The 22,500-nt window shown below is 36.3% G+C and overlaps 1 protein-coding gene across 1 annotated transcript in view; it reads right to left on the minus strand.

The window, feature by feature from the left end:
* The window catches only part of glb1l (galactosidase, beta 1-like), a 230,377-nt gene that overhangs the window by 178,969 nt on the left and 28,908 nt on the right, over positions 1-22,500 (minus strand). The window contains exon 3 of the mRNA XM_028807592.2: positions 3,704-3,854. Coding sequence (XP_028663425.1) covers positions 3,704-3,854 — 151 coding nt within the window. The remainder of the gene's footprint in view (positions 1-3,703; positions 3,855-22,500) is intronic.

Consider the following 22,500-nt stretch of genomic DNA (forward strand, 5'->3'; position numbering starts at 1 on the left):
TGGCAATTTGTGTGTCTGTCCAGGATTTTAAATGACCTGTAGCTCGCAAACCGTTGCACCTATACACTTGAAATGTGGTACACATATAGTACGTCACGTCTACTATCCGCTTTATGGGTGATGATTGTTTTAGTCTTTTTATCTTTATTTTATTTTATTGTACAATGAAGTCCTATCTGCGCACAGCAGGGCAGCCGTGGGCGGATGCGTATGGTGTATTCACTCGATGTTATCGTGCATTGCGCTGTCAGTGGTATTTTGATAAAAGAATTTGAACAACATATAAGAAGCGTATAAATTATTAAACAGTAAAACATTAACATTTAAGAAGTAAGGTTACATTAAGTACTACTGCTGTGCCTTCGGGTATACCTCATTTTTTGTTTGCCCATTACATGCTTAAATGTATACATTTTTTGGTGCACCTACCCGAGAACACGCGACATATAACCGAGCGTGGGAGAAGCATGGATTTTAAACACGCGTTCAGTTGATGTGCTGGTCTCCCTCGTGAAATAACTGGTAATGTTTGACTAAAATCTACAGCGAGTAAAACGACATTAGCTCCTATTTTTTTTTTTACGATCTCTGAGATGTTGCTTTTTTCGGTTCAAGGCTTCATAAGCTCTTTTATGTTGTATGGTGTACTTATCCCAAACCATCATCTTTGAATGTTGCAAGACTTTCGCGTTGTATGTAGATCGGGGTAATTACATTCATTGCATTCCTAGTCTGAATCACAATGTGATTGTATGGGTGGTTACCTGGCACTGTAGGGTTGCCACCCGTCCTTTAAAATACGGAATCGTGCCGCGTTTGAGAATGAAATTGCGCGTCCCGTTTTGAATCAATACTGGACGGGATTTATCCCGTATTTTTTTTATCATTTTTTTTTTAAAGCAGCGTCTCATGCAAATCATCCCACATGCATTTTATGAAGATGCCTCCTTTCCTACTTTTGATTGGGTAATACTTGATGTCATCGTTAGTTTGATTGGTGTTTTTAACTGTCCAGTGAGTAGGGCGTGTCTTTCAACCGTAAGCAGATTTTTTGCACTGGTATCACTGACCTCGATGACGGCGACGTTATACGTCAAAAATAAATTACGATAAATGACGATTTTAGCGATACTTTATTACGACGGCGGCTACATAGACACGATCAAATAAAAACAAAAAAAATCAAATAATCATTCTACATTTTCAAAACGTCGAAAAAACGACAGAATGAAAAAAAGGCCCACCCGACGACCCACCCATTCCATTTTTATATATATAGATATATATGTAGATATGTAAATATGTATATGTATATATATGTGTCTGTATGTGTATATATATATATATATGTGTGTGTGTATGTATGTATGTGTGTATATGTATGTGTATATATATGTTGATATATGTATATATATGTGGATGTGTATATGTATATATGTAGATATGTATATATAAGTATATATGTTTATGTATATATATGTTTACATAACCTCTTTAACACACTACTTCTCCGCTGCGAAGCGCGGGTATTTTGCTAGTGACTTATAAACCAGAACGTACATTAACATCTCAAGATGTTGGTCTGCTTATGATTGCAAGGATTAAAAAAATAACAGTGGGAGGTTGTGCTTTTAGTTAAACTGAGGAATGGTCTGTTTGATACTAGAAGAGATGCCCCTTCGGTCTCAGCTTTCAAATCCCGGCTGAAGACTCACTACTTCAGTTTAGCATATCCTGACTAGAGCTGCTGATTGAACTGTGCATACTGCATCTCTGTTATTAGTCATTAGCACAAAAACATAAGTAATATGATAGTTAAAAGAAAATATATGCTGTATGTAAATAAATAAATATTATAACAAACAACCACCTAACCAACACACATAAAGTACATTAGGCTTGAATAAGAAAGCAGCTGCTGTCATTAATAGGCTTGTAGGTCGCAGTAAGACATTGTCATTAACTTAATATTTATACCTAAAAAGTTCCTATTCAATGGTAAGATGTTGTTGGTAAACTTTTAATCTATTTAGATATTTTGGTGCCTTTCTATTTATACAAAATATAGGTTACAAGATGGGCTATACTATTCTCTTTATTTTGAATGGTGTAAAGTGTGTGATTTACAGCTATGTTATGCAAACTATCTTATGCTTCATAAGCTCAAGCAATTGCATATTTGTTAGTATTTGTGGTTTGTTCATATTGTATGTCAGATGTTCCATCAGTTGTAATAAAGGATGTCGGTTGGAACCACTCCACTGGTGATCTCAAGTGTTATTTATTAGATAATTCTCCAGCATTGGACTTCTGGTTGTTCTAATACAGCAATTCAGTGGCAACCTCTTATAAAATACTCATAAAACGGTGATGCACACGGAAATCTAAGATGGCATCACGGTAAGTCATAAAAAATATTGCAACACTTTCAAAACGAAGTTAAAAATAAAAATGGGTGGAAGAACTGAATTCACTGTACTGAGAAATCTCTTATTGGAGCCTGTAAGTAACTTAAAAAAAAAATATAAAAATGAAAGCAGATTGCATAACATAATTTAACTCTAAATTTTGAGATGCAAAAAACAACTGGAGTTGGTATGTGAAATAGAGTTTAAAACCAATTCTCAGTATGTTTTTAATATTTAATACTTTACCATTAACACATCATAGTGTACTGCGGTGGGCTGGTGCCCTGCCCGGGGTTTATTTCCTGCCTTGTGCCCTGTGTTGGCTGGGATTGGCTCCAGCAGACCCCCCGTGACCCTGTAGTTAGGATATAGCGGGTTGGATAATGGATGGATGGACTTCATAGTGTATGATTAGTGCTGCAGTATATTAGTGTAGCTTACATTCACAAGAGAGCTTCTGCTGCTCCTCTGGATAAGAAATAAGAATTAGCATTTGAAGTTTTAACTGCTGACTAGTGCAGCTCTAGGAATGTACTGTACATGAAACAGTCTGATAATGTTAAGCATTATGTATGTCACCTTTCAGCCAGAGTTTCATGCCTGGATTAAGTGTGCATTCTTTTTGCTTAATTCTTTTATTATTTTTTTATGAATTACTTTATAAATATGATTGGTTCTGTTTTGTTCCCTACTGCATGTTATGTATGGATTAAAAATTTGTTTATTAAATATTTCGTGTTTACTTATGAGGTCAGTTTTATTACTTTGTTCTTTATGCTTGTATTCTGTGTGCTGAGCTCGGCCATTTAAGAAGCAGCAGCTCATGAAATGGCTACTTCAGCATTGAGGTTGTTATTCTCATCTTTGGAGATTGATTTTTACAATTCGTTATTGGATTTCCTGTCTTTTGAAGTTCTGGCTTTGATTATAAGGCACTGTTCTTGGATTTTGTTTTGGACTTATTTGCTTTCAGGTTTGCCTTTGAAGTAAACATTTTTATGTATTTCTACCCATTTTTTCTTTGGAATGTTTTTTGCATTCTCAGTAAATCTTCAAGTATCAAAAGAACTTTCTTTTGTTTTTATGGGCCAGAGGCTTTTTGTGTTTTTAAAGCCATTACCACACTGCTGGCAATGTTTTTGTGACAACACATTCACTGACCAAGACGTAGTCTGATTTAAGTACAAATACATTAACACAAAGATGTCATTATCACACTTCTAAGCTAGTTGACCAATGCATACATCCTATACACATACCTCTACAATTTCCAAAGAAACAGAAACCACACTTACCATCTCCCACTCAGCACAGATGTAAGGCCCAGGCCGTAGAATGACCAGAAGGCCTGTCTGGTTGGCAAGGTCTAAAAAATGCTCCAGATCCCGATCTCCTTTGAAGTTGTATATGCCTTGAATTGGCTCATGAAAGTTCCAGGGTACATATCTGTTAAACAAAAGAAGTACAAGTACAACAGAGTTAATGTCCACTTAAATGCTTTAAGAGGATCACAGTCTGATAACAGAGTTCACTGGAAGAAAAGGGACTACACTGATATTAATATAGACGCAAAACATCAGCAATTACAACATCTGTCTCGTTGGCATTTTCAAAGGACATCCAATAAAAAAAATTATAAAGTAAAGACTGAACCTTTTTTATAAATCAAGCATAATTCTAGCATTTTAAGCATTTTTTTTATTAATTTTACAAATATGCAGCATTAAAGTCAATGATACAGGAAAAAAAAAGTACAGCAATGCAGAAAAAAAATACAAACACCAATTTCATGGTTTATACCAGTGTTTCTCAAACTCAGTCCTGTGGCTGCAGGCTTTTGTTCCAACCACCTTCTGTTTTTAAATGAACTCCTGGGCTAATTAAGTGAACTGTTATTTCCCCAAGTTCTGTGTTTTGGGAACAATATAGAAATTAAAAAACTAAGCTTGCTAAAAATATATATATTAAAATGTACCAAGCAGTTATATGGGAATAATGTTTTTTTTTTCATTTTAACAGTATTTTCATCTTGATTTCTACTTTTCAAGGTGTTCCAATTGTTTAATTAATCCATTATTTACTAATTAGTGGGTCTGACGCTGAAGTAGTTGCAGCCATTGATTATTCACTGTTGTTTGCCTGGGGGTCTGCTCTGCTAGTTTTTAATTATCATTAATAAGTTACAACGAAGGGAGAAAACTGCACAGAGAAAGGGCAAAATATAATGAAATCAACAATACAGAGTTAAGCATTTAAATCTACAGCAAAAGCAGAAATATTTCTAAATGTCTTATAAATGTAAAAATCATGCTGCTGTGTTTTTTTGAATGTCAAATAAAAGAAAAAAATACCAGCTAATTAAATGAGCTCAGTGTTATCAGGTGTTGTCACGGATTAGGAATCCAGCTGGAACAAAAACCTGTAGCCACAGTGGGCACCCAGGACCGAGTTTGGGAAACACTGGTTTATACTGTACAATAAACTACATTTTCCCTACATGTGCATAAAATGTTTTGACTATTCATGATTCATAAAACTTTACCAGGTGTTTAAATCAAAGTGTTCTTTTTATTTGTATAGTGAAACTGCACATACGAACACAAAAGAACATTTCAACAGCATTAGTGAGCTTCACTTACATTACATTTGTTAGAAATATCTTCTAGTTAACAGATTCATGAATCTAGTAGGTCAAAGTAAACCTTTTCTTTAATAACGGTTTGTAATTTTTCCCTTATTATCCTTACTTTTGGTAGTGAAATCAGTCAATCAAATAACCATCAGAGTATAAAGTCCAATGGACTATGCTTTACAGAAAACCATTTAATAAAAAAAGAACAGTAGACCATTGAATTGTGACAACTTTCTAGATTTTCTTTTTTGAATTTTTTATTGATGTTATTGTGATCACACAACATTCCATACAAATAGATCAATTTTACAAGAATGGGACTGAAAACAAATCAACCCCCACCGCTGAGAAAGAGAGCATGAGCAGCAGAATAAAACTTAAACCTAGTAAAAATAAGCAAATTGATAAATTAATAAGTGAATATAGATAAATGGAGAAGAAAAAGAAAAAAAAAGAGAATAGGGAGAGAATCTGCTTCCTCAGGGATTTAAAAGCTTATTCTAAAATGGTATTGATTAGATCCTGCCAGGTTTGGAAAAAATTCTGCACAGATCCTCTAAGTGAGAATTTTATTTTTTCCAATTTTAAATAATATATAACCATCAGTTACCCACTGACTTAAAAGGGGAGAGTTAGGATTCTTCCAGTTGAGCAAGATAAGTCTGCGTGCCAATAGTGTAGTAAAGGCAATTACAGTTTGTTTGTCCTTCTCCACTTTAAGCCCATGTGGAAGTATATCAAACACGGCTGTTAGTGGATTAGGAGGGATTCTGACACCAAGGCTGTCTGAAAGGCCTTTAAAAATCTTGGTCCAAAATGATGTTAATTTGGTGCAGGCCCAAAACATGTGACCCAGTGAGGCTGGAACTTGATTGCAGCGTTTGCAGGTTGGATCTAGCCCTGGAAACATTTTGGACAATTTTAAGTGAGACAGATGTGCTCGATATATAATTTTTAGTTAAATAATAATGCTTTGCACATATGGAGCTCGATTGTATTCTGTACATTGCTACCTTCCACTCCTTTTCTGATATGTTGAGGGAGAGATCCCTTTCCCATTGTCCTCTTAGATCTTTGAAAGGAAGGGACTGTAAAATGGTTTTATATATTGCAGAGATGCTGTCTAAGTCCTTGAAACTGATGAATATATTTTCCAGCATAGAGGGAGGTGGGAGATGAGGAAAATTGGGTAGGTTCTGTTTAACAAAGATTCTAATTTGAAGATAGTGAAAGAAATGTGTTGCTAGAAAGTTAAATTTAGAATGTAGTTGTTCATAGGATGCAAAGACATTGTCTATGTAATAGTGCTGGGCGGTATACCGGTTCATACCGAAAACCATTTTTTATTTTTGTTATGATATGGATTTTTCTTATACCGAAACACCGGTTTAAATTGTCTAAATGACGTTTGGAACGTGGCGCAGCGGGAAACTGTTCAAGTGGGGACCTTTTTCACTGCTACACCGCTAATCACAGAGGTGTTGCGTGGGGGTTCTTTTTCATTGCTACACCGCTAAATAGGTAGTGGTAGTGTAGGTATTGTGCGGTGAAAATGGACAGAGAACATTCCGAAACTGAAGCTGTAGCTGACGATAAAGTTGAACATGATCACACAGAACAACTTTTGCCGAAAAAAAGGAGTCAAGGCCATTGCCTGGAAATACTTTGGTTTTAAAAGGTCGGATGTGGACCATTACGTTCAAATGTGTAAATACTGTTTCTATACTACTGGATAATACTGCAAGCCAAGTTATACTGTACTTGTTTTATTTTTTTTCAATACAGTGTAATGCACCTGGGTACTGTGTAATAATGTGATGACATGTTGACTTTATTCTTGACATTTCCTGCTTTATTCTCGCCATTTATGTCAAGATTAAAGTCGACATGTTGACTTTATTCTCGTAATTTGTCATTAAAGTAGAACATCGTAAACTAAACTTCTTCGTAAAATAAGTATTTAATTTACTACATTTTCTCAAACCGCGTCATAAGTTATGTATCACATTAAATGCTTTGTGTTAAGTGTTCCCCGAGCCATGTTAAATCGGTATGTGCTACTTAAACTGACTTCCTGTTGTACTGAGGTGGCGCCCGCAGCGATTGCCGCACAGAATACATTCACTCCATGATATTCCTGCTCTCTGAACATTTAGAATGCTAAGATAAATACTTGATATAATTTTCATGATGAAATGCATTAAAGCATGTATTAATCATGTGAGGGCACGGCGGCGTGGAGGTTGCACTGCTGCCTCGCAGCAAGGGTGTCTTGGGTGTACCCTGCCTTGAATCTGCATGTTTATCTAGTGGGTTTACTCTGCGTGCTTCAGTTTCCTTTCAAAGTCATGTAGGATGTGGAGTTTTGTTATGCTATATTGACCCTGCGATGTGCTGGCGACTCGTTCAGGATTTGCTTGCACATAATGCTTGCTGGGATGGGCACAACCCTGAATGGATAGCATAATTAAACATGTATAACAAAGATATTTCTAAAGTTCTGAACACTCCGTGGGCTAAGTTTATAACTAGTTTTATTTTCACAAAGACGTTTATCATGTGGTGATTGGTTATGTGGAGAAAGAAAAAGGAAGGATAGGAACTGGGGTTTCGGTACGTCAGACAGACAGCACGCGTGCAATAAAGAAAGCCCGCTCAGAAGAACATCCATTGAATTCTGTGTTCGTGTCTCCAACCACCAGATCACAAACCCAACAGTTACACAATATTTAAGTTAAACCTTTGCGATACCCATTCATACATACAGTTTTTTGGTGCCTCGTCACACCTAACATAAAGATCTCTACACTGAACATACACCTGGGGACCCCTTACTGCGAGGGAGCAGCACTACCGCCTCACTACCGTGCATGTTTAATACCTGCTTTATTGCATTTCATCATGAAAATGATATCAAGTATTTATCTCAGCATTCTAAATTTTCAGAGAGCAGGAATATCATGAAGTGAATGGATTCTGTGCGGTGATTGCTGCCGGCGCCTCCTCTAAGTGCGGAGGAAGTCAGTTTAAGAAGCGTAGTGATTAACAACTGGGTCGGGGAACACTTAACACAAAACATTTAATGTGCTGCATTAACTTATGACAGGGTTTGAAAAAATCTAGTAAATTAAACATTGATTTTAAGATGAAGTTTTGTTTACGACATTCTACTTTAATTATAAAATAAACTATGAGAATAAAGTGGAAATGTCGACTTTAATCTCGACATAAACGTCAAAATTAAAGTGGAAATGTCGAGAATAAAGTCAACATGTCAACTTTATTCTCGACATATAGTTTGCTTTTTTCTTCCCTGTGTCCGTATTTTTTTTTCTTCACCGTGGCCCTAATACAATTCCGTAGGGCTATACCACAAATAGCATTATAAATGCAAGTTGCAGTTTTATTATTTATGTATATAGCTTAGCTTGAAGCAAGGTCCATATTAATGTAGTTTGTCTAAATGATGGTTCAGTTGGTAAAGATGTCATCAGCAAGTTGCACTTGTTTAATTTTATTTTAATTTGGTGAATACTGTGTAATGCACCTGGGCTTGAAGTCTTGAAGTAATAGTGCAACTATCATTAATAATACTATTATTTATTTTATTTGTATTATTTATTAGTGTAAATATTATGCAGTTTAAAGATGGTAAGGCTGTTTAAAAAGTCACTTTAACGTGTCAGTGGACAGAGATGGTTAACATTAACAGAAAGTGTAGTTGGTTTACAAAAAATATTTACTATTTATTCCTTTTCTAAGACATGTTCAGTGCAATACAACTTTTGACAAGCACCTCTGGATATTTTACTAAGTCTAAATGCCTCTTTGGATGGTTGAAAATATGTTGTTAAAATTATAGTTTAAGTTTTTGCAAAATTTGTTCAATAAAAAGGTTCTATATTTTGACTGCATCTGTCATGCAATGTGATTCCTTCTCTTCATTAGTGCCACCCCCTTGAAAACTATCACTTTATGGGGCCATGCAAACCTGTATTAATACTTGTGTGCACATTAAAATGTTTTTTTTTTTGTACAATGTACAGTGCTCATGACAGTGGAATAGGTTATTCTTAGCCAGTCTACTGCAGTAATTGCAGTGGAAAATGTGATTAACATCCACTCATGCATGGGAAAAAAATACCTTCAAATACCGTGAAACCGGGATAATTTAGAAAAATACCATGATATAGAATTTTGGTCATACCGCCCACCCCTACTATGTACAGATCTATAAGTGATTTAATCCCAAATGTTTTCCAGACATTAAAAACTGCATATGTTTGCAAGGGTTGAAAAAGGTGGTTCTCGTGCAGAGGTGCCACCGATAAAAGATTCTCTATCTTAAAATGCTTCCTACATTGGTTCCATATTCTGAGTGAGTGAAGCACTATTGGGTTATTAGTATATTGGCGATAATTTGCATTTAATGGGGCGCAAAGCAAGGAATATAAAGATGAACTGCAGGATTCTATTTCTATTGCAGACCAAGCCTGCCTATGTTCATCTATTTGTGTCAATGTCCAGGTTTTAATATGTTGTATGTTTGCAGTCCAGTAATAAAATTGAAAGTTAGGTACAGCCATGCCACCTTTGGACTTTGTAGGGTCGCTCTTTGGGTACGTGGATGTTTTGAATTCCAAATAAATGTGGTTATGGTTGAATCTAATTTCTTAAAGAACGATTTATTGATGTATATTGGAATATTTTGAAATAAAAAGAGAAGCTTAGGGAGGATATTCATCTTAACAATATTAATTCTTCCAGCTAAAGTGAGATGAAGGGTGGACCATCTATGCAAGTCTTGCTTGATTTTTTCCATACAGACAGCGAAATTTTGTTGATAAAGAGCTTTGTTTACTTGTGATGTTTACTCCTTGATATTTGAACTGATCTGCGATGATAAAAGGGAAGGTGTCCAATCTAATATTGTGTGCTTGAGAATTCACTGGAAAGATAACACTTTTAGTCAAATTAATTCTGAGACCAGAAATCTTTTGAAATTCTGTTAGTACTGTTAGGAATGTAGGCATATATTTTGTGGATCTGATATACTGTATACAGTACCATATCATTTGCATATAGAGAAATTTTCTGTTCAGGTCCTTCTCTGATAATCCCCTTTATCTCATAAGCATTTCGAAAGTGGACTGCCAGCGGCTCAATGACGATTGCAAAAAGTAGTGGTGACAAGGGGCATCCTTGTCTGGTACCATGTTCTAGTTTAAAGTAATCTGAATTTAATGTTGTTAATACAAACTGAAGCTTCTGGATTGGTATACACTAGTCTGATCCATGCACAAATGTTTGGGCCAAACCCAAATTTCTCCAATGTAGTGAAAAGATAGTTCTATTCAATCATATCAAATGCTTTTTCTGCATCCAAGGATAATAAAATCTCTGGGATGTTTGACTTTGCGGGTGAGTATATTACATTAAACAGGCATCGAAGATTGGACGCTAAATGTCAGCCTTGTGATATTACTGAAGGCAGCACTTTCTCCATCCTTCTAGCTAGGACTTTGGAGAGTATCTTAACATCATTATTCAGAAGTGAAATTGGTCTGTATGATGCACATTGTAATACATCCTTATTTTGTTTAGGAAAGATGGTGATTAATGCTTAACAAAAAGTTTGTGAATGTTGCTAATAGGAGGGGAGCTAGCTGAGTGGAGAACTTCTTATAAAATTCGGCACGGTAGCCATCGGGGCCTGCTGCTTTCCCACTCTGAAGTGACTTTATAGCATCTAGTAATTCTGGTAGCGCCAGAGGTTTATCCAATTCCTCTACACTAAGAGTATCTATTTGTGGTATCTCTAATGCATCCAGAAATGCATTAGATTGAGTCTTTTCTTCTTTAAACTCAATAGCATATAAGGATTTATAGTAGTCTTTAAATGTGTGCATTATATTTTTATGGTCAATAATTGTCTCCGTTTATGTTGGTAATTGCTGGGATTGCATTACAAACTTCTTGTTTGTAGATTTGTTGAGCTAAAAGCTTATTAGCTTTCTCTCCATGTTCATAGTAATGATGTCTTCATTTAAAAATGAGTTGTTCAGTTTGTTTAGTTGTTAAGAGGGTGAGCTCTGAATGCAGAGCCTGCCTTTTCCTTTGAAGAGCCTCACTTGGACACCTGGCATGTTCTTTATCTATTCTAGTAATTTCATTGGTTATCTCTGATACCTGCTTGGTTTCCAGTTTATTTCTGTGGGAAAGATATGAGATAATCTGTCCTCTTAAGAAGGCCTTCAGGGTTTCCCAGTGTATTCCTGCAGAGACCTCTGAGGATATATTTGTCTCTAAAAAAATGATTTGTTTTGATATAAATTCTGTAAAGTTCTCGTCTGCTAATAAAAGTGGGTTAAGACACCATCTGCGAGATGAGTATGTGGGGCATAATGATTTTATTTCCAGGATCAGAGGGGCATGGTCGGAAATAACAATAGCGTTGTACTTGCAGGATTTAATAGTAGGCAAGAAATGGTTATCTGCAAAAAAATAATCAATTCTTGAGTAGCAATGATGCACTGGTGAGTAGAAGGAATATGTTCCTGAATTTGGGTTTAGAAATCTCCAGGGGTCTGATAAGTTGTGGTCAGTTACAAACTGTGTAATTGTCTTTGCAGTGTTAGGTCTCCTGCCACGGAGGCGATGACATCTATCTAGGTCTGGATTTAAAACACAATTAAAATCCCCAGCCATTATAATTTTATGAGTGTTCATATTGGGAATGGATGCAAATACATTTTGGATGAATTCCCTATCGTCCACATTGGGTGCATAAACATTTATCAAAATCACTTTACAATTAAATAAATTACCCATAACAATGATGTATCTTCCTTCAGGATCAGATACAACATTTGATACTACAAATGAGACTGTTCTATGTATGAGAATTCCCACACCTCTAGTTTTTTTTGTAAAGCTGGAATAGAACATTTGGTCAGTCCAGTCTTTTTGCAGCCGGAACTGATCCTTGCTTAATAAGTGGGTCTCCTATAAAAACACTATTTTAGCATTTAGACCTGTTAGGTGAGAGAATACTTTTTCTTTTTAATTCGTTATTCAGGCCTTTAACATTCCAGCTCACAAAATTAACTGTCCCGTCTTGGAGACATTGATTCTGAATTTTTGATGTCATTTTGTAGTCTTAACCAAAAAGTGAGACAGCTTTGACCTTAATTTCAAATTTTCCAAGGGGTTATTGCCATGCAGTCTGTTTTTACATTGGTAATTATAATTATAAGGGTTAAAAGAATAGATTAGATATAGCTTGCTCTCTTTCTCCCCCTCCCTGGTCCCCCCACAACCCCCCCCCCCCCCACAACGTGAGGCTGAACCACACTTCACAAAGTTCCAGTCCTCTGACATACCTAGAGACAGAGCACGTCCAAAACAAAACAAGCCCCCAAAAGAGTTGTATGTGAATTAAAACAGAGATATCTATTGCCAATACAGTCTAAATACTATAAGCATAATAAAAAAAAAGAAAATATTCAACATTCTTGAAATGTGAAGATAGTAAACCCAGGGAATGGTGTTAAACAGTCTCCTTTAGAATAGTAAAAAAAAAAAAAAAAAAAAAAAAAAGGTTACTAATTTAATTTCTTCCACACATACATACATAAACGTGTATAATTGCAATTGAAATAAAAACAGATAGTGACCGAGAAGGGAAAAGGATGAATAATTGCGGTACCAGTGTCACTGCAAGCGGATCAGACAGCCGGTGATATCTTCTTTATGATGCCATGACAGGGTGCGACTCACAGTCTTATTTCAGGAAAGTGTCGGGATCAGCTTTCTTAACTCTTTATCTGCTTCCTCTCTACTGGTAAATATGTAATATTTGCCTTGAATCTCCACTTTCAGTTTGGCAGGATACAAGAGGCTGTATCTGATATCAGCTTTTCGTAAGCACTGTTTAATATTATAAAAAGATGCACGCTTAGCAGCTGTTGAGGGTGAGAAGTCAGAGAAAATACGAATTAGGTTATTTTCAAACATAATCTCTTGTTTCTGACTGAGAAGTGACATTACATTTAACTTAGATCGTAACTTCTCGAAGCACACAATAAAAGTCCTATGCTTAGAGTTGTTTGAGCCCCGTAAGCGATAAGCTGCAGCTATCTGTAGCTACTCCACTGGTTACAAAGCACAATACATTGAAATTTTAACTTGTATCCAAACATACATTCTGAAAACCACTTCACCTGATTCAGTTCTGTGTGGGTCCAGAGCCTATCCTGGAAGTGTTGAGTACAGGAACCACCTCCAGGATGACAATTCATCGCAGGACACACTCTCAGACACTTCACACACACATGTGGTCAAATATAAAGCCACCAATTAACCTACCTAGCAAATTACTGAGGACATGGATGTACCTGGAGGAAGACTCATGTTGATATGGGAACAATGTGAAAATGTCACATAATTGATGATAAGGCAAGGAATTCAAAATGACTATTGTGGAACTGTTTGGCAGAGGTGCACCACAATGCTGCCACTAATTTACCATGATCACTGTAATCTACAATTGTTAGGCATAGTCCTCTCCAGTGTATTAGTGCTACTGTATATTAATTCATCACTGAAATATGATTCATTCTTGCCCATATTAACTCTTTGCTGGGATATTTACTATGTACCCTTTGTTTTAAGCAGTTTTTAAATTTACAATTACCAAATACTGTGTTTGTGAAAGTATATCACCAAATATTACCAAACAGTGCCATTTTGAATTTGCCCTTGTTGATTAATAAAGTAAACCGAAACTAATCTAATGTTCATCTGGATGTTCATCTAGAATGGTGACAAGAGTAAAACAATTCAGTGCAATATTTAAGTGGATGCTTTATAAAAATACAAACCTTTTAAAAATCCATTTAAAAAAAGAACATGAGCATCCATTTTGAATGTTCAGCTATCTCTTGATGAGCTACAAACTTTACTTACTGATTATTACAAAGAACATTCATCGCAGTGGACTAAAATGTTTAGGAAAAGATGTATTTGCAGTGTAGGGAATTCCAGCACACCATACCACAGAAACATTGTTTTATAGCTTTTTAAGTACACAGTCAATTGGACGATTTAATTATAGCTCAATGCCAATAATTGCAGACATCATACTGTCATACCCACTTACAATTCTAGAATAACTGCTTCATGGTACACTTCAGGGGGCTAATATATAAACGTTACATACACCCGTTTCCATGCTCACATTGCAATGTATAAAAACTAAAGTTGACGTAAAGCCACTTATATTCTCACAGCAGCCTCTCCCCTTGCATATGCACTTTTCTGCTCACTTTTGCAAACTGGTGGCACCCAGCATCAAAGCAGTGCTACTGATTCTGTGTGGGCTCCCTTTTTAAAGATTTGCATTGGTGACACGGGATTTATCAAATACACCAATATTAATTGCATTATCATTTACAAATTTAATTCACTTGATTGTAATCATGTAACAATATAATGGTGCACAGAATGAACAAACTATTTCAAATACCATAGCTACATTAGCATTGTTACTCTCAGTGCACCACTCAGAGTATTTTAAACCATTATACATGTGTGTGTGTGGTATCACTGCTGCACAACAGCTGATTGGAATGCATTGTGCTGGGTTGAGTTGTGAGCGCAGAGGATTATCAGGATACAGCTTCCAGCCCTGGAGGACAATTATAGCACATGCTCCCCAAGGAAAGCCATCAGCAATTACCTCACTGTAAACTTGAGACACTCTATGTACATGTTTACAGTACTTATGCTCACAAAATGCTGAACGTAAGAGTCTACTTATATTGATTTGCATATTCAAAGGGGCGTAATTCTGGGAGGAGTTGTGGTGGGGCGGCAAGTGAATGCACATGCTTTACATTTCACGCTGACTGGGATTTATGGAGTGGAAGTGTGTGGAAGTTGGCTTACACACAGTTTTGTGCATCTAAATTTTATTTGTGCATATGCACATTTCCACTTTTATCCATACACCATGTTTTAGTGAGAATTCCATGCACAGTGTTATACAGTATATGAGGCCCCAGGTGTTAATGCAGAAGACTTAATAACAACACACTAAATAGCCTGAGAGCCATTTTGAAACAATTTCTTAATCACACCTGTGCCAATGATAGTACTTGACTCATTGATCGCATGTAAATCTTCACTTCTTAACATACCTGGTATGTTTGGTTGTTATTATGGGTATAAATGACCAATATTCCTTAATAACAATAGCGTAGAGCTATTCAAAATATTTTTTTAAATCTAGAAAGAATGAATATAAAACTGCAACTGAAAAAAAAATAGATTATGGCTCATAGTTTCTGCCATCTTCTTTCTTAGCGACTGAACAACACTGATGCCGACACCCCAATTTTGTGCAGCTCCTTGCATTCTCATCTGTCGCATTCAGCGCCTAAACATTCACACTACTGGCACCGACTCATGCCTCACTTGGGCTCAGAAGCAATACCAACTGCCTCACTTTCTCCAAGTCTGTGAGATGGTCTAAGACAGGATCTTTAAGATGACTCACCAGTGTCCATGTACTTAGACCAATGGATTTTAGCAGCAAAGAAACAAATCTGAAGTGCTTACAGGTTAAGTGCTTCTATCTGCAATCCCTCTTCCATGCTCTGTACCTGCTCATTTTATGGCCAACTGCTAACACCAATGACTCTGCTATGTGGCATTTCTTTTTTTCAACTCCAACTCTCTATATAATTTGCATTCCTTTTCTAAAGATTTTGCTTTATGATTTTGTGACATATTGGGCAGATTATATTAACTACTTTATAAAATGTGAAAATAACTACAGTAGGCATGAAATAAAGCACTTATGTATAATAACTTCATGTTCTACAGCATGCACGAAATCAGTGGCAGCAATGACTATTCTTTGTACCAAAGTTGCACAATGACAGGATTCAGGCAGACTGGTACTTGAATTTGCACATGTGGAATAGCATGTTTTATGTTGACTCTATTATAAGGGAACTTCATTTTCAGAGATATTACTGCATAGTGTTTATAAATGACTACAGAGTTAGGAAATGAGTGTTGTCCCATAAGGAGCTGAATTTATTTCCTGTTTAATGGTCATAGTGTGGTAGAAATCAACATCTTAATTAAAGAAAGAAACTTATCCTCTAACAGGACAAATCAGTAATCAGACAGGAGAAAAGCTGTTCATTTTATCTTTTAATTACTCCTAGACAAAACAGGAGGGAGCATTCTTCAAAAACAGTCTGTTACAGCATGGTCAAGAATGATCGGAGAAACAGAGGATAGAAATTCATATTATAAACTATTGAATTTACATACAGTGGTCAATCAATGCATAGATTTTACTCTTGTTGGTTTGTTGCTTTACACCCAATGATCTATATAAAATAAAAGTCTACTTTATTATATCCTAATTTTTCTTATACCCTTTGGTTTGACCTATCACCCTTGGAATTTCTGTGTATGTAACAACTGTCCATTGTGGTTGTTTGCAGGACACCTGCTGACTTCTTAGTCATCTCTTACTCATCTTTCAGTATATTTTGTTGTTCAGTTGACCTTTACCTGGTTTCTTGATATGCCTGAACAGTTTTCTGACATCTATTAACCCTTTATGCTATTTCTTTAAGATGAATGCTATACTTTAATATGGAAAGCATATCAAAACACTTTATCTTTATTGACTGTGTGACTCCTAAGTCTAATCTTTCTTCCACAATAGACAACTTCAGTAGAACACATCCACAAACCTTTGCTGTGAATAAACAAGCTATTATTTTCCTCCCACTAATATCACTTACAGTTATGCATTTAGACCAGGGGTGTCCAACTCCGGTCCTGGTGGGCTGCAGTGGTTTTCACTGCTAATTAACTTCTTTTCCCTTTATTTTAATAGCCCTGTTTTTAAGGATTCAGTCCTCTGAATTGATTCATTTCTTCATTACATTGCAGCCAAACAGAAATGAGATGTGAAACAAGCCAACAGACGAACAACTAAATTTGAAAAGGTCAGACTCCAGCTAATTTCAATCTAACCAGTTTCTTAATGAGAAGCCAAGTCTTGCTGTTAATTAATGCCGTTATTGAATATCAGGACTTGTTGCTGCTCTAATTCTGCCACAGCAGACTGTTGATTTTCTGTTTTTTCTAAGACCACCGTCAAGATGTTTTGGTGACCTGAGCAGACCAACATGACAGAGACCGTCACCTTTTTTTATTTTCAGGTGAGCTGTTCATGTGGCGGCTTGTTTTGTGTCTCATTGTTTGGCTGCTCATTAAAGAAAAAGAAACAACTAAGAGGTCTGAGTCATGTCAATTAAAACGAAGGCAAAACAAGTCAATCAGCACCAAAAACAGCTCACTAATTAAGAAGATGGTTAGAATGAAAACCTGTAACCACTGCGGCCTACCAGGACCAGACTTGGACACCCCTGATTCAGACAGACAGACAGACAGACAGACAGACAGACAGACAGACAGACAGATAGATAGATAGATAGATAGATAGATAGATAGATAGATAGATAGATAGATAGATAGATAGATAGATAGATAGATAGATAGATAGAATTTTATTTGTACCCTGGGGGAAATTTGCCTTTTTACAGAAGTTCTTTAAATAAATAAATACATTGGTAGATAAAAACATAAATAAATATATACACACTTTGGTCTGAACACACACCAGAATAACTATAAAGCAAGAAAATTAAAAAAAAAAGGTTCTGACTTGGCTGTCACAGTTGTAGTGAGGCATTAGGCATTTATATTTACACTAGGAGGCTCCGCCCACTGCTCGCTTCTCTCGCCAAACCCGGGGGTGGGCGCTGGGCCCCCATCTATCCCACAGCTGAGCCGCTCCATTAGAGAAAGCGATTGTATTTAAAGATATGGTAGAAGCCCCCCTGGCGCCTTTGGCGCCTAACCCCCAGTTACGGCCTAGTATGCTGCCCCACAACTTTCTTGATATTTTAGTTTATAATTTAAAAAAGGAATAAGAATCTGAAAATCTAACAACATCACATTAAAGTTTGATAAATTCTGCAAAGGATTATACCAAACATATATATGTAGATTTTAAAATAAGCCCGATTTAAAGCATGACAAAAAACGTGACATAAAAAGTCACATAAAATCGTTGCACTTTTAAGCTTAGGATTTTGTATATATAGAGTACATTAATTACACTTTACAGTATATGTGACAAATGAGAATGTTATTTGAAGGATCAAAAACTAAACATCGTCATTCACGGAACTGTGCCACATATCATGCAAATAAAGAAAGCCTTGCAGAGTAGTCAATATTCCCAATAATGTCCATCTTACTCAAATCTTTCCAAAATAAAAGTGTGACATTACCTAGAGTTTGCAAACCCATTGTTATCTCAGCTCAGATCAGTCATTACTATTGGTGGTACCACATTACACTACTTCTAGTTGGAGAGGAGGGGTCAAACTTAATGACTGCTATTGCTAATCTCACCACTTAAGAATGTTATATTATATGCCTGGAAATTGTTGGAGATTACAAATTAGACAACTCAATGGCAACTTTACAGTACACTTTCACATTTTCAAAATATTGCAAGTTCACCCTTCTACCTAACAATCAACAATGTACTGTCTGACACATCCAGTGCAGCATGAATATTTTCCCAGTACAATGACTCTCTGCCGAATTTTTAAGATTCAGTCATGGAATGTAAAACACAGACATCAGCCAGTTTAGCCACTGCTCTGTTTGCAAGGTCTAAAACACGTGCATTCCTTATTCCTATTAGTTATATGCACTGAACTCCTGGGAGAGTGGCCATTAATTCTTAACTCTCATATACACAGAGTCTGCCTCTACATCTGAACACAACATCAAACCTGTGCGACTTTGTCAGGACAACTCACAGACTGGATGGACAGAGACAGAGACAGAGAGAGAGTGAGAGTGAGACATAGAGAGAGAGAGGTTAGGAGCACACACTGATACAGCGCATTGCCACACTCACCACATGACAAATGTTACTGGGATATATGACTCATGGTCAATGAAATTTGCTAAGATTATGTCTATGACTGAAAATTGCTAGAAAAAATTGTGTGACAGAGCCTTAAGACATTAAAATTTCTGGTCAACTCAGGTCTTATAATGTTTGAATAAAGGCTAGCACTTGATTCCATTAGTAAGAAGGCATGCCAACAATTAGGTATGCTAGTGTTGGTGCTTTTTTGATGATATGTTACTGCTTCATTATGTAGATGGCAATGACAGGACCACGAATTTTACTATGTATCAGAGAATTCTTAAGCAGAATACCAGGCCATCTGTTCATGAGTTGAAGAAAAAGTGTAGCAGAATCATGCAGCAAAGGAACAATGTATATCACATAAGCAAAACCACTACACAATGGTTTAAGAAAATGAATTGTATAACTCCAAAGATATCTTGGGAAGGGTTTGAAATAAGCGGTTTATGCTCAAGATACAATTTCTTTTGAGTTTAAGCAGGTCTGTAAGAGTGGTCTTAAATACCTCTATAGTGCTGTGAGAGAATACTACAGTAATAGTTATTGGAACTACAGTATGTGCTTGCAGTTACTGCTGCTAAAGGTGTCTTACTTAGTAGAGAGTCCTGGGGGGCAAAACACTATTCCATTAAAGTCATTAGGTATTTCATGCCTTAAACATGTTAACACTGTGATATTTCTTCTTTTGAGTTACTTTTAATCACTGGTAAAAATGAAAATATGATGAAAATCAGACAGAGACAACTGTATATTCTTATTTAAGAAGCACAGAACGTCAGTGTATTTGAGGAGAACCCAAGTATGTAATTTGTTTGCAGTCCAGCTGACAGCTGAAATCAGCCTCTCCAGCGTAATGGATGTGAAGGACACGTACAAATAACCTTTCAGTGTAAGTGCCATCCTTTTGTATCTCATTACCAGGTTTAGAATATAAAAATGACATTTTCACTACAGCAAACATTTTAAAATAATTCTAAAAAAGCTTTCAATATGAATGCTCAGACTTCCAGATGTTTGACAAAAATATAATAACTTGTAATACAAAGAATTGCTATTCTTTTAAAATGCTGTTGTTCTGTATAATTATATAGCTACCCTGGAAAATAATTATTTTGAGCTTTTCAGTACTTTAACAAACTTAAACGGTAATATAAAATGATACGGATACTTTGCCAGTGTTTGAATAAAGCTGGATAAATAATTTCAGCAAAGTATTGTTAAATTTACATGTACCGGGACAAGGAATTGATTTGAAAGGTATAGTTTATATGTAACTATAGAAATGGTATCTTCTATCAGATTACATTGCAGTTAATTAACAGTAGGAAAAAAGTAACACTGGATATTATTAAAGAATCAATACAATTTATAAAACTGCCTACATCTACAGTGTACAAAAAGATTTTTTTAAATAATGAAATTTCCTTTCCAGTAGAAAGGCATTCCATATGCAAGAGTTATTGCCTTTAAGCATGCATATGCAGAGCTTAAAAATGGCTTTTTAAAAATAGAAATCAAATCAGTTCATCAATTACAGAAACACTGCAAAAACTGCATATGCAAAAACTAGACAAGAAAATGTTAAATGGGAGTAAATAAGTCAATAATTCTTATAATAAGGAAAACTAGATTTAATATCATGCTTTAAATAATTTCCACTTGGCTAGATTTAATTTTTCTGCAGTGCATAATAGGCATGTGTTTCTCAGCATAAGATAGTATTTACCGACTATGGCGTAATGGTACTTTAAATGACTAATACTAGAATCCCTGAAGCCTACGAAAAATGTAAGGCCGGGTCAGCTTAAATTCCCTTGCACATCTTCATCAGTATAACATTCCATACAAATAAGTCAAATTTTACAAAACTAGGTTTGAAACAAATCAACCCCCACCCATGAGAAAGAGAGCTAGGCCAGCAGAGTAAAACTTTAAGCTTGTAAAAATAAGTAAATAGATAAATTAATCTATACATATTAATAAAAGGCAAAGCCCTCACTGACTCACTGACTGACTGACTGACTGACTGATTGACTGACTGACTGACTGACTGACTCATCACTAATTCTCGAACTTCCCGTGTATGTGGAAGGCTGAAATTTGGCAGGCTCATTCCTTACAGCTTACTTACAAAAGTTAGGCAGGTTTCATTTCGAAATTCTACGCATAATGGTCATAACTGGAACATATTTTTTGTCCATATACTGTAATGGAGGAGGCGGAGTCACGTATCGCGTCATCACGCCTCCTACGTAATCACGTGAACTAAAAACAAGGAAGAGATTTACAGCACGAGTCAAACACGGGAACGAAGGTAAATGACGTTAATTTTTGACTGTCTTTTAATACTGTGTAAGCATACATATTAACACATGTGCAATTAAACGTGTGCATTTACGGGGTGATTTCTCAGGCTTAAAAGCTCGCCTTTTATCAAACGCGGGAACAAAGGTAACTGACGTTGTTCACTGTCTTTTAATACTGTGTAACCATACATATTAACACATGTGCAATTAAACGTGTGCATTTACGGGGTGATTTCTCAGGCTTAAAAGCTTGCCTTTTACTAAAAAGGTAAATGCAAAACTATTTTCAATCAGTTTATTGAAACGCTCCCGTTAAGGATTGCAATAACATATTCGCGAGATAAAAGAACGAAGTAGGGGGAAATGAAGGAAGAGCCGCAAACAGCGAAGAGCAAAAAATTCATTAAACAATTGAGAAGGGAGCGAGTGAAGCATACAAGCATGTTCATAAGGGAAACAAAGCACGGTGTAAAACGTAAGTTTAAATTAAGTTTATAGAAACGCTCCCGCTGCGGATTGCAATAACATATTCGCGAGATAAAAGTTTAATGAGAAGACACGAGGTATAAACGAACCACACGCCGTGGCACAACGTTAGGGGCACCAGTTTCAACCATTCTATGATCTGCTTCTCGCAACTGAAAGACGGCACATGGCGGATGTTAGCCGACTTGCTGACCGCAACATTAGGGGCTTCAACTCTGGCGCTGACGATAGAGATTCGATTCACGAGAGGGGATGCAGTGAGTGTGTATGCCGGATGAGCCCAGAATTAGGGAGAAACACGTGTCGCATACTCTTTGCATTATTTGAAAGTAAACTATTAAAACCATTCTATGATCAGCTTCTGGAAACAGAAAGAGGGCACGTGGCGGATGTAAGGCGACTTCCTGACCAACCACAAGCGTTACCTGGCAGGTAACCACCCATACAGTCAGATTGTGATTCAGAAAACGAATGCCATGAATGTAATTACCACGATCTACATACTGTCAAATAAACGAAAGACACGCCGTAGCGCGACAGCTGTGAAAAGCGAGGTTCAGAAAAAAACAGATCCTTAACAAATTGTTATTGGTATATTTTCGATCCGTTTAAAAAGGTTTT

This window comes from Erpetoichthys calabaricus, chromosome 8 (assembly GCF_900747795.2).
Source record: "Erpetoichthys calabaricus chromosome 8, fErpCal1.3, whole genome shotgun sequence".
NCBI lineage: Eukaryota > Metazoa > Chordata > Cladistia > Polypteriformes > Polypteridae > Erpetoichthys > Erpetoichthys calabaricus.